This window comes from Gymnogyps californianus, chromosome Z, assembly GCF_018139145.2.
Source record: "Gymnogyps californianus isolate 813 chromosome Z, ASM1813914v2, whole genome shotgun sequence".
Lineage (NCBI taxonomy): Eukaryota > Metazoa > Chordata > Aves > Accipitriformes > Cathartidae > Gymnogyps > Gymnogyps californianus.
In genome coordinates, this window is record NC_059500.1 from 11,230,497 (window position 1) to 11,243,058 (window position 12,562).

Genomic DNA, 12,562 nt, shown 5'->3' on the forward strand with positions numbered 1-12,562 from the left:
GGGCGAGTAAAGAAGGTGGATCCAGAATCTTCTAATTGGTAGCATGAGGCAAGAGGCACAAACTGAAATACAGGAAATTCCACTTAAACAGAGGAAACAACATTTTTACTAAAAGGGTGATCAACCATTGAAACAGGTTTCCCAGAAAGGTTGTGGGATCTCCATCCCTGGTGATACTCAAAACCCAACCGGACACAGTCCTGAGCAACCTGATCTTATAGACCCCACTTTGAGCAGGGGGGTTGGACTAGATGGTCTCCGGAGGTCCCTTCCAACCACAAAAATTCAGTGATTCTGTGGTTTTGTGATATGGGAGGAACATATTTGAGTTCTTGTTCTGAGCATTTATTATTAACCTGACCTTTTTCCCTCTTTCTACAGTATGGATTCTGCCTGTAATGCCTGTGTTACATTTTCAACTCTTTAAGTACTGTTGCACAGTTTAAAAGTGCCATTTCATGCATTTTGTACAGTTTGAAAAATGAGTAAACCATTCTTACCTCAGAGAGCAAAGCTATGCACTCCAAGTCTAAGACAATCATCTTCACATTGCATAAAGACTGTTTCTTCCCCCCACCATCAAAAAAAACCCCAAACCCCAAACCACCACTGTCTTTGCAATGACAGGAGCTACTACGTAGAATTTTGACCTACACATTTGTTTCACAGAAGTGCTAGCACTGTTAGATCTGGTGACTTGAAATTGGGTGGCTTGCAGTTTTGAGCTCTGAATTAGAACAAACAGAATGCACCTAGTTTCCAGGAAACAACTAACATACATATCCTTCATCTTCTATCATTCTAAGGTCTTCTAAATGGGACATTAAAAGACAAGGCACGTTATGTACATAGCCCTTTCCTCAGCTCTTGGTGCTGTACAACCTTTTAACAACAAGTTTATCGGGACTTTGAAAAGTTGCTAGAGGCCTTATATGCTGCTATGCTGTGTGCTATATTCAAAATATCGTCTTGCTAACAGATCCCAGTTTGATCTGAAAAATGAAAAATCCTCGTTTTCTTTGTATGTGAGTAATTTCCATCATTAATATAACCAAGATGTTACTTGATTTCTTTAGTACTGCTCTGGTCTTTTGCTAATAATAAAAAAGGGACTCAGAAATATTTTACTGAATACGTAATTAATCTTCATGTATTTTCAGACCAAGCATTCACACCACTATTGACTAGTGCATCTGCCAAATATTTGTTTCTTTTGTGTTTGTTTTAAACATTCATTACTTCAAAAAAGCAGGGAAAAAAGCTGAACAGAATAATTAATTCCAAAAGGACAAACACAATTCATGACCTGGCCCATCTACTGCCAGCTGTCACTGCTCAATTAATGTCTGAATATCTTCTTTTGCTGCAGGACTGCTAGAATTGAGCAACATGAACACACAGTTATCACTGATAAGAGCTGTCCCAGCTCAGCTGGGTGTGGGGGAGTGTTTGGGAGAGAAATAGGATAGACAATTGGACTCCCTGCTTCACTGTTTATATTGCGTATGCTCAGCAGAGCACCACAGCTCTGAATGCTAAAGCTTTTTACAGGCTGCCTGTCAGATTCCCGGAGGTTCTTCATCTTCTTGGTTGAGGTTACCAGAGAGACCCTGAACCAGAGGGAACATCATAATTTTAACAGGAGCTTTTGTTTTGAATTGTGTTAATGTCATAGAGAAGTAAGTAGCTCAAAGATTTGAACAGGGTCCTGGTCACCTGAAGAGCCCAGCTATTGCTAAAGGCAATAAGGCTTTTAATTTCTGCACCTAGGACAGTCAGAAAATTCTGAGCACCACAGACGTTCTGTCTTGCCTGCAAAATCAAACTTGTAAATTCCAGTAACAAGTGGAACTGGAGGACAAAGGCTAAAAGTGTGTCACAGAACACACAAAATACATTACATACAGAATATTAATGCTGAGGTTCGTGTCAGGAAGCACTGCTAACTATGATGTATTTTGCTGGAAAGGCCTCTCGTAAGTCTAGGAGACTAATTAAAAATAAAACAACTTATTTTGTCCTGACTTCTTCAAAATTTTAATGCCTGGAATTTATTTCCTACTCTCGGAACAAATCACTCAGTAGCTTTTCTGGTTTTTGTATCTCTGGAGCAAAGCACATGGTGAGACTGATTTCTCTGTGAAGGCGCTAAGTCTAAAGGACTGGGGATCAGAGGGTACTTACTGTCAAATCCCTCCAGCAAAGGCTCTGAGACAAGACGACAAAAAATGGTTTTCTCAGGAAAAGTAATCTCTGTTCCTGAAACATTTATGAAAATGTCATCCAGACACCATAGTGATGAAAGGTTTCATTCACTGTGCTGTTAGTTCTGCTATTGTATCAGCGAGATTTGTGTTAATTCCTGCAGCAATGTCTCATGTTTCTCACCTTTCCTCTGCCTCTGTATGTTACACTGGGAAAGGCTTTGTGGCACTATGCTGTAAATAGTGTGCCTTCTAAGGGAGGCCTGTCTTGGCAGATATGCAACACAGTGGATGCTGGCACACCTCTCTCTCTTTGCACCCCTAAACCTCCTCTCCTCCTTACTTCACATATGGCTGGTTGCCAGAACACAGGTCAGGAAGGCCGCTGTACACTGTGCAGTGCAGATCCTTCCAAGCAGGAACATCCATCTCAGCTCTCAGAGCTAGAAGTTATGAAAAATGTCAGATGTGCTCTGATCATATGACCTGGTAAGGCTTAGGATTAGACCAGCTTCCTGTAGCCCAGGGAAATGGGCTGAGATAGGTACATGATGGCGAGACAAGGAACAACTATCCAGTAATAAGAGTTTCCTTGCTGGTAGTGCCCAACTCAGCCATGAGAGACACAGAACACCCTTCTTTGTGCCGAAAGGAGCATGTTCTTCTCTGGTTGCCCCCTTTTTTCCAGAAAGTTAGAGATCTTTGCCTTTGTCTTTTTATGCTTAGCACATAACAACAACTCAAGAACATCAGCAAGGCTAGAATACGTTAACACTGGTGGAATGGATCAAAATGAAAGGGTCTTTCATACAAATGAAAAGCAGACTTCAGATGACTAAATTCCAAAACTTCAGTAAAATCCACACCATTACTAAAATATACTGGCCGTTTGCACAGTTCCTTAGGATCTCTCTTAAACACTGTAACACTTTGCTTCTGAAAGGCCTCCAATGCACATGTGGCATCTCCTATTCAAAGCAGATGGGAAAGTCAGAAAATGTCAGCTCATCACAGTATCATTCAACTATATCCCACAGAGCATGATCAACAGGTGCTCTTTACAGGTGGAAGTCATAAAGCACTCTATGCAGTTATGCGAGGCATCAAACAGTATACCCATAATGATAACTTCAGCCTTAAAATTTCATGAAGGACATTCAGAAAACAGAGGCAGTCAACTGGAAACCAATAAACCTGATGCACTTCCCATGGAACTTCAAGATTTTCATGGAGACCATGATTTACGTTAAATCTAGCATGTCTTCAAAGTTCTTCCTTCTACTGTCTAAAACCACAAACATCTTTGAATACTGTTGATGAAACTCACAGTAGTGCAACAAGCAATAAACAATATGCCATAATGACTGTCTCAAAAATTGAAGAACAAAAAGAGAACTGCAACTTCAAGTTCTTTTGCGGGCTGAATTGCCATTCTCAGAGCCACCAAGTTGCAGGAGCAAACTACTTGGCCAGAAGTTGTGCAAAACTACAAGCATAGATGGTAACTTGAATGCCTTTGAAGCAGGTTTTAGTAAGCCATAAACTTTGCATGAAAATATTGTAAACCATTCCATCCGATAGCAATTCATTTTATGTAACTGTGGTGGGCTGACCCTGGCTGGATGCCAGGTGCCCACCAAAGCCGCTCTATCACTCCCCTCCTAAGCTGAAAAGGGGAAAGAAAATAGAACAACAGGCTCATGGGTCGAGACAAGGACAGAGAGATCACTCACCAATTACCGTCATGGGCAAAACAGACTCAACTTGGGGAAAAAAAATTAATTTAATTTATTACCAGTCAAATCAGAGTGGGATAAGGAGAAATAAAACCAAATCTTAAAACACCTTCCCCCCACCCCTCCCTTCTTCCCAGGCTTAACTTTACTCCCGATTTTCTCTACCTCCTCCCCCGCAGTGGCACAGGGGGACAGGGAATGGGGGTTGAGGTCCGTTCATCACATGTTATTTCTGCCGCTCCTTCCTCCTCAAGGGGAGGACTCCTCACACTCTTCCCCTGCTCCAGCGTGGGGTCCCTCCCACGGGAGACAGCCCTCCACAAACTTCTCCGACATGAGCCCTTCCCACGGGCTGCAGTTATTCATGAACTGCTCCAGTGTGGGTCCCTTCCACGGGGTGCAGTCCTTCAGGAACAGACTGCTCCAGTGTGGGTCCCCTGCGGGTTCACAAGTCCTGCCAGCAAACCTACTCCAGCATGGGCTCCTCTCTCCACGGGTCCATGGGTCCTGCCAGGAGCCTGCTCCAGCGTGGGCTTCCCACAGGGTCACAGCCTCCTTCGCGCATCCATCTGCTCCTGGGGTCCTCCACAGGCTGCAGGTGGATATCTGCTCCACCATGGACCTCCATGGGTGCAGGGGGACAACCTGCCTCACCATGGTCTTCCCCATGGGCTGCAGGGGAATCTCTGCTCCGGCTCCTGGAGCACCTCCTCCCCCTCCTTCTTCACTGACCTTGGTGTCTGCAGAGTTGTTTCTCTCACATGTTCCCACTCCTTTCTCCGGCTGCAATTGCTACTGCCCCATAACTTCTTTTCCCTTTCTTAAATATGTTATCCCAGAGGCGCTACCACCATCGCTGATGGGCTCGGCCTTGGCCAGCAGTGGGTCTGTCTTAGAGCCGGCTGGCATTGGCTCTATCGGACACAGGGGAAGCTATTGGCATCTTCTCACAGAAGCCACTCCTCTAGCCCCCCCGCTACCAAAACCTTGCCATGCAAACCCAATACAACAACATTTTGCATTGCTGCTACTTATCCCTAGTACTAGTATGAACGTATTGTTGGAGTATATTCAAAGGTATAAAAAATGTGGTTTGGGAGGGCACGCAGTCCAAAGCGTTAAAGAGAACTGACAAGTGACTTTTTCAAGCCATGAAAAACAATTCTTTAAAAAGCAATGAAGAACAGAATACTCACTAATATTTTTTGCCTTTTTTTGATCAGAACTACCAAGTGTATTGCTTCTAGGGATACTGTAGAAGGAAGAACATGGAGATTAAGGGAGAGCAAGCAGGTGTTTAATTCAGGGTCTAGAGTCAGGCGGTGTATCTATGCATCTGCAGCTTCCTACATACTCAACGGAGAAGGAGACACTGGAATAAAGAGCTTCAGCACACCTACTGCAGAACTGCCGTACAGAGGTGCTGCACATGGGGACAACCCTACCAGTGGTCTCTACTGGGATACAGACTCCCAGGATGAGGCACTTCAGTCTGTGCCTGAAGCCAGGCTGTCTCTCTTCTGTACTTCACACTAATGAACTCAGTTTGCCTTGTTGAACTGACGAAGCAAAAAGGTACGTAGCAGTATCCTCCAGTGCTTCTTGTAAGACATGTATTTTAGCATTTTAAAAACACATGACACTTAAGTTAAAGGGAAGATAATAAATGGCTAATCTGCTAAATACCAGACTTGCAAATCACACACTTCTGCTTAGACCAAAATGCAGGACACAATTTTGGGAGCACAAACAGACCAATTTCCAAAGAATAGGTTTTCAACCAAAGAAAATCTTAACCCTGCTTAGCCCCACGTATGATGCTAAACAGAGCACTTTTTGCCTGTCCTGGCCAAAAAGCCAGAGAAAAAATGAACTACTTAATAACTTCTTAAGGTAGCCTCATTTCAGACTAGGTCTAAAGACAATGAACAATGTGCAGATGTGTATCTCGCCTCTGACCCTGCTGTATTAATCTTGTGAACAGATCCTATGCAAGACTGCAGTATGCAGGACAAGTACTTTTCACAAAGACTACACTGATTAAAAGTGGTGATTTAGAGCTGACACTAATGATGGCTGACAGGAACTCCATTCTCGATTTGCTCAGTAATCGCTAACTACCAGCTCTGCAATTTCAAAGGTGACCACAGAGGTAAACCAGGTTGACTTCAGGTTTTTTCACCATGATCTTTAATACAGACTCCAAGGCCATATCAGAACTTAGAGAGGCTCACTGCTGTCAACTAGTCAGTTAGCTCTAACTGACCTAAGCCATCATCAGATATTTAGAGCACAATGCCAGAGACAGGCTAGAATCTGCTGCTCTCTCATTATTAGCTGCTGATTTTGCAGACGTCATAGGAATAAAAATCCATAAACACATTCTTGATAAACAGACAACATACATGACTCTAAACGCTCATCTTCTCAGTGAGAGGGTACTACTTTTTTCAAATAAAAAAATTTAAACCACTTACATGGTAAGAAAAGATTTTCAATTTCCTTTGCTTCAACTATTTTTTTGTTTTAATTTCAAAATGAGATTCTGAATCTGAAAATGCATTGAAATTAAAAGCCAATTATCTTAGTGGGTAACAATGCTGCATGTTGTACTTTCGTGCTTTTGACATACAGAAGAAACAAAGCCACCATTACTTATTTAAACAAGCATTAAATAAGCATTAGAACTGTTTATCCTAAATTGATATGTGCTTACATTCTTTTGAGAGCCAGTTTTTTCATGTTTGTTAATTGGACGACAACAGAACACTGAATTTGACATGCTGGTTGGCCATTCGTCATGCTTCCTCAAGATCAGGTTAGATACAAAAGCCAGATTTTAAAGACCAGATATTCAGAAAATGTGTCACCTGATTCTGTAGGTGCTGTGACAGACCTTCCACTTACATATACCACTGACGGAGTGAAGATGAATTACAAAAGCAAAAAGCCCAACTTTTGAATGCAACAATTATTACAATAACACAGAGCAACTCCCAAAGCCTCCCTCAGCTACTGCTTTACCAAGTTGTTTAGAACAATTGACTTGTCTGTTTAAGGCTGGCCATGCGCTACCTCTGACTTCAGCTCAAGAGCAGTGCACACCGACAACTTCTGAACAACAAAAGTTCACTTTTGAAGAGAAATACTTCCCATATTATTTCCACTGGAAGACAGAAACCAGCCTGTCTTCTTAGAAGCAGCTATTATTATTTTGTCAACAGGCTGCCACATGGAGTAGTTTAAATAATTAGTATTTTCATCTCTTTTAGCCCACAACAATCAGTGCACCTTCAGGATGTTTAAACTGTCCATCAATAAAGATGGCACATCAATGCCAGCACACATGTAACTGTGACTCTTGGGTGCTAAGACAAGAACACACCATTAAACTTCCACTGCTGTACGACAATCCCTCGTTTCTATTTCATGATGGACCTGGCAACAAATGCACACCCCTCCCACGAGCTGCAATGGGTGCTGTTAGCAGTGGTTACCTCTCAGGATCAGAAGCTCCAATCCAGGTGCCTACAGCTGGGAAATTCAGCACTTCACACTACTGAGCTCTTTGGGCTTTAGATGCGTTCCTTAATTAGCAGCAGCAACACTTGCTCAAACCTGTTTGTACCTTCTTCAGTTCTGCTTCAGTTCTTCCTCGCTGTCACAACAGCTCTGCAGCTTTCCATAATGCAATAAACAATCTACTTAAGATAAACTGCAGGTAGTTTGTGCCGCCCCACCAACTCACTACGTGAAAAACTGAAGCCAAAGAGTTTTGAACGAGTGAGCTTAGTTTCTTTCCCTTTCTTAGACTGTTTACATATGCCTTAAAAAAAGGACTGCTGAACATGAGCAGAAGTTTATACCTCTAAATAACTGCTATTACAGATATTTTGTTACGCTAAGTATGTTTTATATAACTCAACATCTGTTCTTCCTAAGATGCACAATCTAAGCACAGAGCAAGAGTCTCAAGCCACATATATTAATGTCCTTTGAAGGATGTTTTGTGGATCTGAGTTGAATTCTGAACAACTTCATGCCTTAACTCTTTCCCTATTTTAAAATTAACTACTGTAGATACCATAAAAGACATATTCATACTGTAAACCATACATGATTTCATTGCATGGAAGATACCATCAAATAAGTTTTCATTCTTAGCCATAAGGTGAGAACTGTAGCATCGTATATTTCACTGTCAGTGAACAGTGCTAACATCTTGGGAATCCAAGACACAGGACAAAGTATCTGCAACAAAGCTGTTATTTACTCTGACCTCATGAAGCAGACCTTGATGTATCTTTTGTTACGGTCAAAGTAGCCTACAGCTGTCATCTAGTTTTAGAAGCAGAATACAGGGGTTTTGACTGGTACTCTCTAAAGGTCCAGATTTGGTACCCAGTTTCCCACTGTTCTCTCTACTCCTGCCTCATATGCTAACAAGTGAAGTGAAAACCACAGATTTCTTATGACCTCTAAATAGGAACAGCAGTAGTCAAATAAAAAGAATAAAAAGTTATAGCAGCTGGAAGGTTAGCCTGGAGGCCATCAAACTTTTACTAGTGAGCAGGAAGATGTAAGTACTATTTCTTACAGACATTAAAACATACATTTTGGTGAAAGTAAACCTACATTTGAAAACATTCTAGTATGTGTGTAAATGTGCTCAACAGTGATAATGTCTAAATAAAAATGACCCTGAAATGTTACTAAACCCGACTGTCAGAATCCAAGCTTGAAAAAATTCCCTTCACCGGGGGTTTTTAACTAGCAAGCATGACAAACTCACCATCAAATTCCTGCAATCTGAAGGTAGCCTAAGAGGCTTCTGGTACATGTAGTTGCAATAGATTTCCCTCCTGGAACGTAGGGCAGAATGTTTCAGTCTTTTTTTCTCCCCAAACCCACAATTAAGTCCTGACTCTGGAGCTCTGGAAAAAAGACCTTGTTAGCAGAAACTCTGTGACACCTTCATCACTGAGAAAAGTAACAAAAACACCAGGCTCTTTTACATCAGCAAATGTATCTAACACTTGCTAGCTCAAGTGTGGCATGAAATCCCAAACAGGGTCGCAAAACTGAACACTGATAGCAGTTCAGCCTTCCTCATCAGGGTGCTGTCTCTTGCGGTACATCCTTCATATTTCTGTGTACCTCATGGAATTTATCTTTCATCTGCTGGGTAGGAATGTCAAAGTGTGGTCCATGTGGCAAAGGTAAGCATGGACAGCTTTGAGAAAACACAGAAACTCTGCAATAAACCTCTCTTCAAAGCACCTTTGGAGAGGATGCAAAACTGCAGCGCCAAGGAGAACTCCCTTATTTTTTGAAAGAAGATGGACATTACATGGATGTGCAACAGCTTGTCAAACCGAGTAGCTCTGCTTTTAGGATGATGTTAAATCAATGGTTTTGCTGCCACAGGTTCTGAGACAGTAACTGCTAAGTAAATCTTGCTCCTGTTCACTGACGTTCCCGGGTCAGCCACTGACTGGCCTGATGACCTTGCAGAATTCACTTATCTCTCTGCCTCCGTAGTTTCCGTAGAACTGTCACAGACTTGAATTAATCACTTTGAGACCTACCAATGAAGAGTGCTGCACGACAACTTAAGTGCTGGGATTATTCTAACAATGCACTTTCCTTCATTTTCTGTTACTACGATACATAACTGATACTATTTCGGGGAGTTTGTCATGCTTTGCAGACACTTCTGGTTTTGGAAAAGAAGCAGAGAATTCTGGTTAGAAGCAGAAGAAACCCCACATTAAAGTGTAAGAAGAAAAAAGAGACATTTTAGGAAAGTGAAAGAACAAATAATTACAGCTGTACCAAAAGACAGTTAAAAACAAAGGACAGCAGTGTAAGAGTCCAGAGGAAACAACAATTTTGTTGTACTTAAAATACTTCCCTAGATTTATTCCAATAGTAGTACTTTAAACTTAGAACAGTAATTTTCTGAAGAGTCCCTAGAAAGGAGAGTATTCCCTGAAGCTGTAATTTGTCTCGCATGAAGAAGACGTACTGAACAAAACCACAGTACAGTATCTTTAACCAAGAGCCAGCAAGCAGCCCAAAATTTAACTTTGTCATTTTATTGCAATTCTCCCTGCCACCATGCGAATATTTTTCTTCCCACATTCTTATCAGACCACAGTGTAAAATGACAGTGATGCTGTTGTAGCCACAAGGTTTAGCTGGGCTCAGCAAACTAAATTTTAGGTTTATGAAGGGAATTTTTGTTTATTCCATTTTAAAGGTATGATTAGTGAAGACTCTGTATCAAGAAAACAGACAGTATTTCTTAAGCGTATGTTTTGTTTGTAACGGCTATTTTTAACTTGTATCATTAACTTTTTCACACAGCACCCCTCGGATGGATCTGTATTGAAACCTGACTTCACCGTGGAAGATCTAACATAGGGATATGTTTTCCTAAGGCAGGTTTTCCCTGTGCAACTATGGGCACATTAGAAAATGGTCTTCCTTTCTCCTGACAAATGTCAAGAAGAGAATAATCTTTGCCAATTATTTCATACACCCAGCACTGTTGCACCTCCTGCAGTCTCACCGATCAACTTCAAACGAGAGCGTGTAAGATGTTTCAAGAGAAGTACACCCAGTGCTCAGCTACAGGACACTACCAGAAATTAGACATAAAAATAACAGAAAACTAGACTTGCTTTGGGAATGCTCCTGCACATGGAAGCCAAATGGCAAGGAGCAGCCCGGTCTAGCCTCATAAAAGAGCTTCCAGAGCAGACTGGCTGTCCACGAGCCATCTACTGGGAAACCTCCTCAGCATGCTCAAGTGCCAACACATGCCCAGGAGCTGCCTAGACCAAGTTTGTGCCATGGGACTGCGTAACAACTTAACACCAGAGATGATCATGTTCCAGTGTCTGGAAACATTCCTGGACGTGCTTCTATTTATTGGTATACTATACGCAGCTTAAAGGCACCTTTGTCAGTCATCAGCAATTAATAGTCACCTTGCGACAGTATATAGGTATCTCTGACTGCTGACAGCTATCGGGCACCCAAGAGCCGCTGCCAAGAAACAAGGCAGACATTTCAGATGCCAGACTTGACTCATATATATCACTTCTGAAATCGGGACATTGGCTCCATGCTCCTTCGAAGAGTGAATTTCACACATTTGTTTGCAAGGGCAGCAGAAAACATGGGAGCCGCAGGCACACACAGCACAGGAAGACAGTGACTAGTCGCCCTGACCACACTACTCCACGTCCCACACCACACTGTTCCACATCCCACCGTACAGCCCCGACACCCCTTGACACTGAACACCCTCGCACGGCACGCAGAACCACACTCCCACACCACACGCCGCGCCGCACACCAAGCCATCACGCCTCATCACCCCACGCACTACTGCGCCACACGCCTCGCTGCGCCTCCCCGCACGGCCGAGAGCTTGCCACAGCGCACCCCGCGCCTCGCTGCACCGCACCGCACCTCAGCACCACACGCACCTCACGGCAGCACCGCGCCCCGCCCCACACCCCTCACCTCACCACACACCTCACGGCACCACCACACCCCTCACCTCACCTCACCGCCACACGGACACGGCACCCTTCACCACGCGCCCCACCACACACCTCCCGGAACCACTGCTCCCCTCACCACGCACCCCGCGGCGCCACCGCACACCTCACCCCACAGCCACACGCACACGGCACCCTGCACCACGCAGCCCACCACGCACCTCACGGCACCGCCGCACACTTCACGTCACAGCCACACGCACACGGCACCCGTCACCACACACCCCGCCGCACCCCTCACCTCACCGCCACGCGCCCCAGCCCGCCGCACAGCACGGCGCCACCCCCCCGTCCTCCCGCCCGCAGCGCCGAGCTCACCGCCGCCTGCTGGAAGGCGCCCTTGGTGTAGGTGCCGCCGCCGCGGTAGGCGATGGCGGGGATCTCCCGTCCCAGCAGGGCGCACTTGTGCTGGTGCGGCCGCCGCCGCGAGATGTAGTCCACGCGTGGCACCACGTTGCTGCGCGAGGAGAAGGTGACGATGGCGACGCGCGTGGCCGCGGGCACCACGGGGAAGTCGGAGAGCAGCTTCTTGACGAAGCGCAGCTCGCTGAGGAAGTTGGCCGGCCCCACGCTCGACGACTCGTCCACCAGGAAGACCAGCTCCAGCCGCCCGCTGCGCGCCCGCAGCCGCCGCACCTGGCGCTTGAAGGCGCGGCCCAGCTTCTCCACTTTGCTCTCCGTCGTGTCGGGCAGCGGCGGCGCCTCCAGGGCGGGCGAGGCGAAGGTGGGGGCGCGGGAGAGGGCGCCCGGCGGGCCGCCCGCCCGGCCCTGCGGCGCCGACAGCGACAACGACAGCGACAGCCCCCCCCAGCACCAGAGAGCCACCAGGGGCCACATCGCGGGGCGGCGGGCGCGGGGAGACGCCGGCAGCCGCGGGAGGAGAGCGGCTGGTCGCCCCCTGACGCCCCACCTCCTGTCTCCTCGGAGGGGCGGCCGGCCTGCCTGCCTGCCTGCCTGCCTGCCTGCCTGCCTGCCTGCCTGCCTGCCTGCCTGCCTGCCTGCCTGCCTGCCTCCCCGCCGGCCCCCGCAGGTATCCGCGCCCTTTAAT

General features: G+C 45.5%; 1 protein-coding gene across 1 annotated transcript in view; it reads right to left on the reverse strand.

Moving 5' to 3' along the window:
* SVEP1 (sushi, von Willebrand factor type A, EGF and pentraxin domain containing 1) overlaps positions 1 to 12,351 on the reverse strand; it is a 129,895-nt gene extending 117,544 nt beyond the window's left edge. Inside the window, exon 1 of the mRNA XM_050913002.1 lies at positions 11,833 to 12,351. Coding sequence (XP_050768959.1) covers positions 11,833 to 12,351 — 519 coding nt within the window. The remainder of the gene's footprint in view (positions 1 to 11,832) is intronic.
* Positions 12,352 to 12,562: the final 211 nt, after the last annotated feature.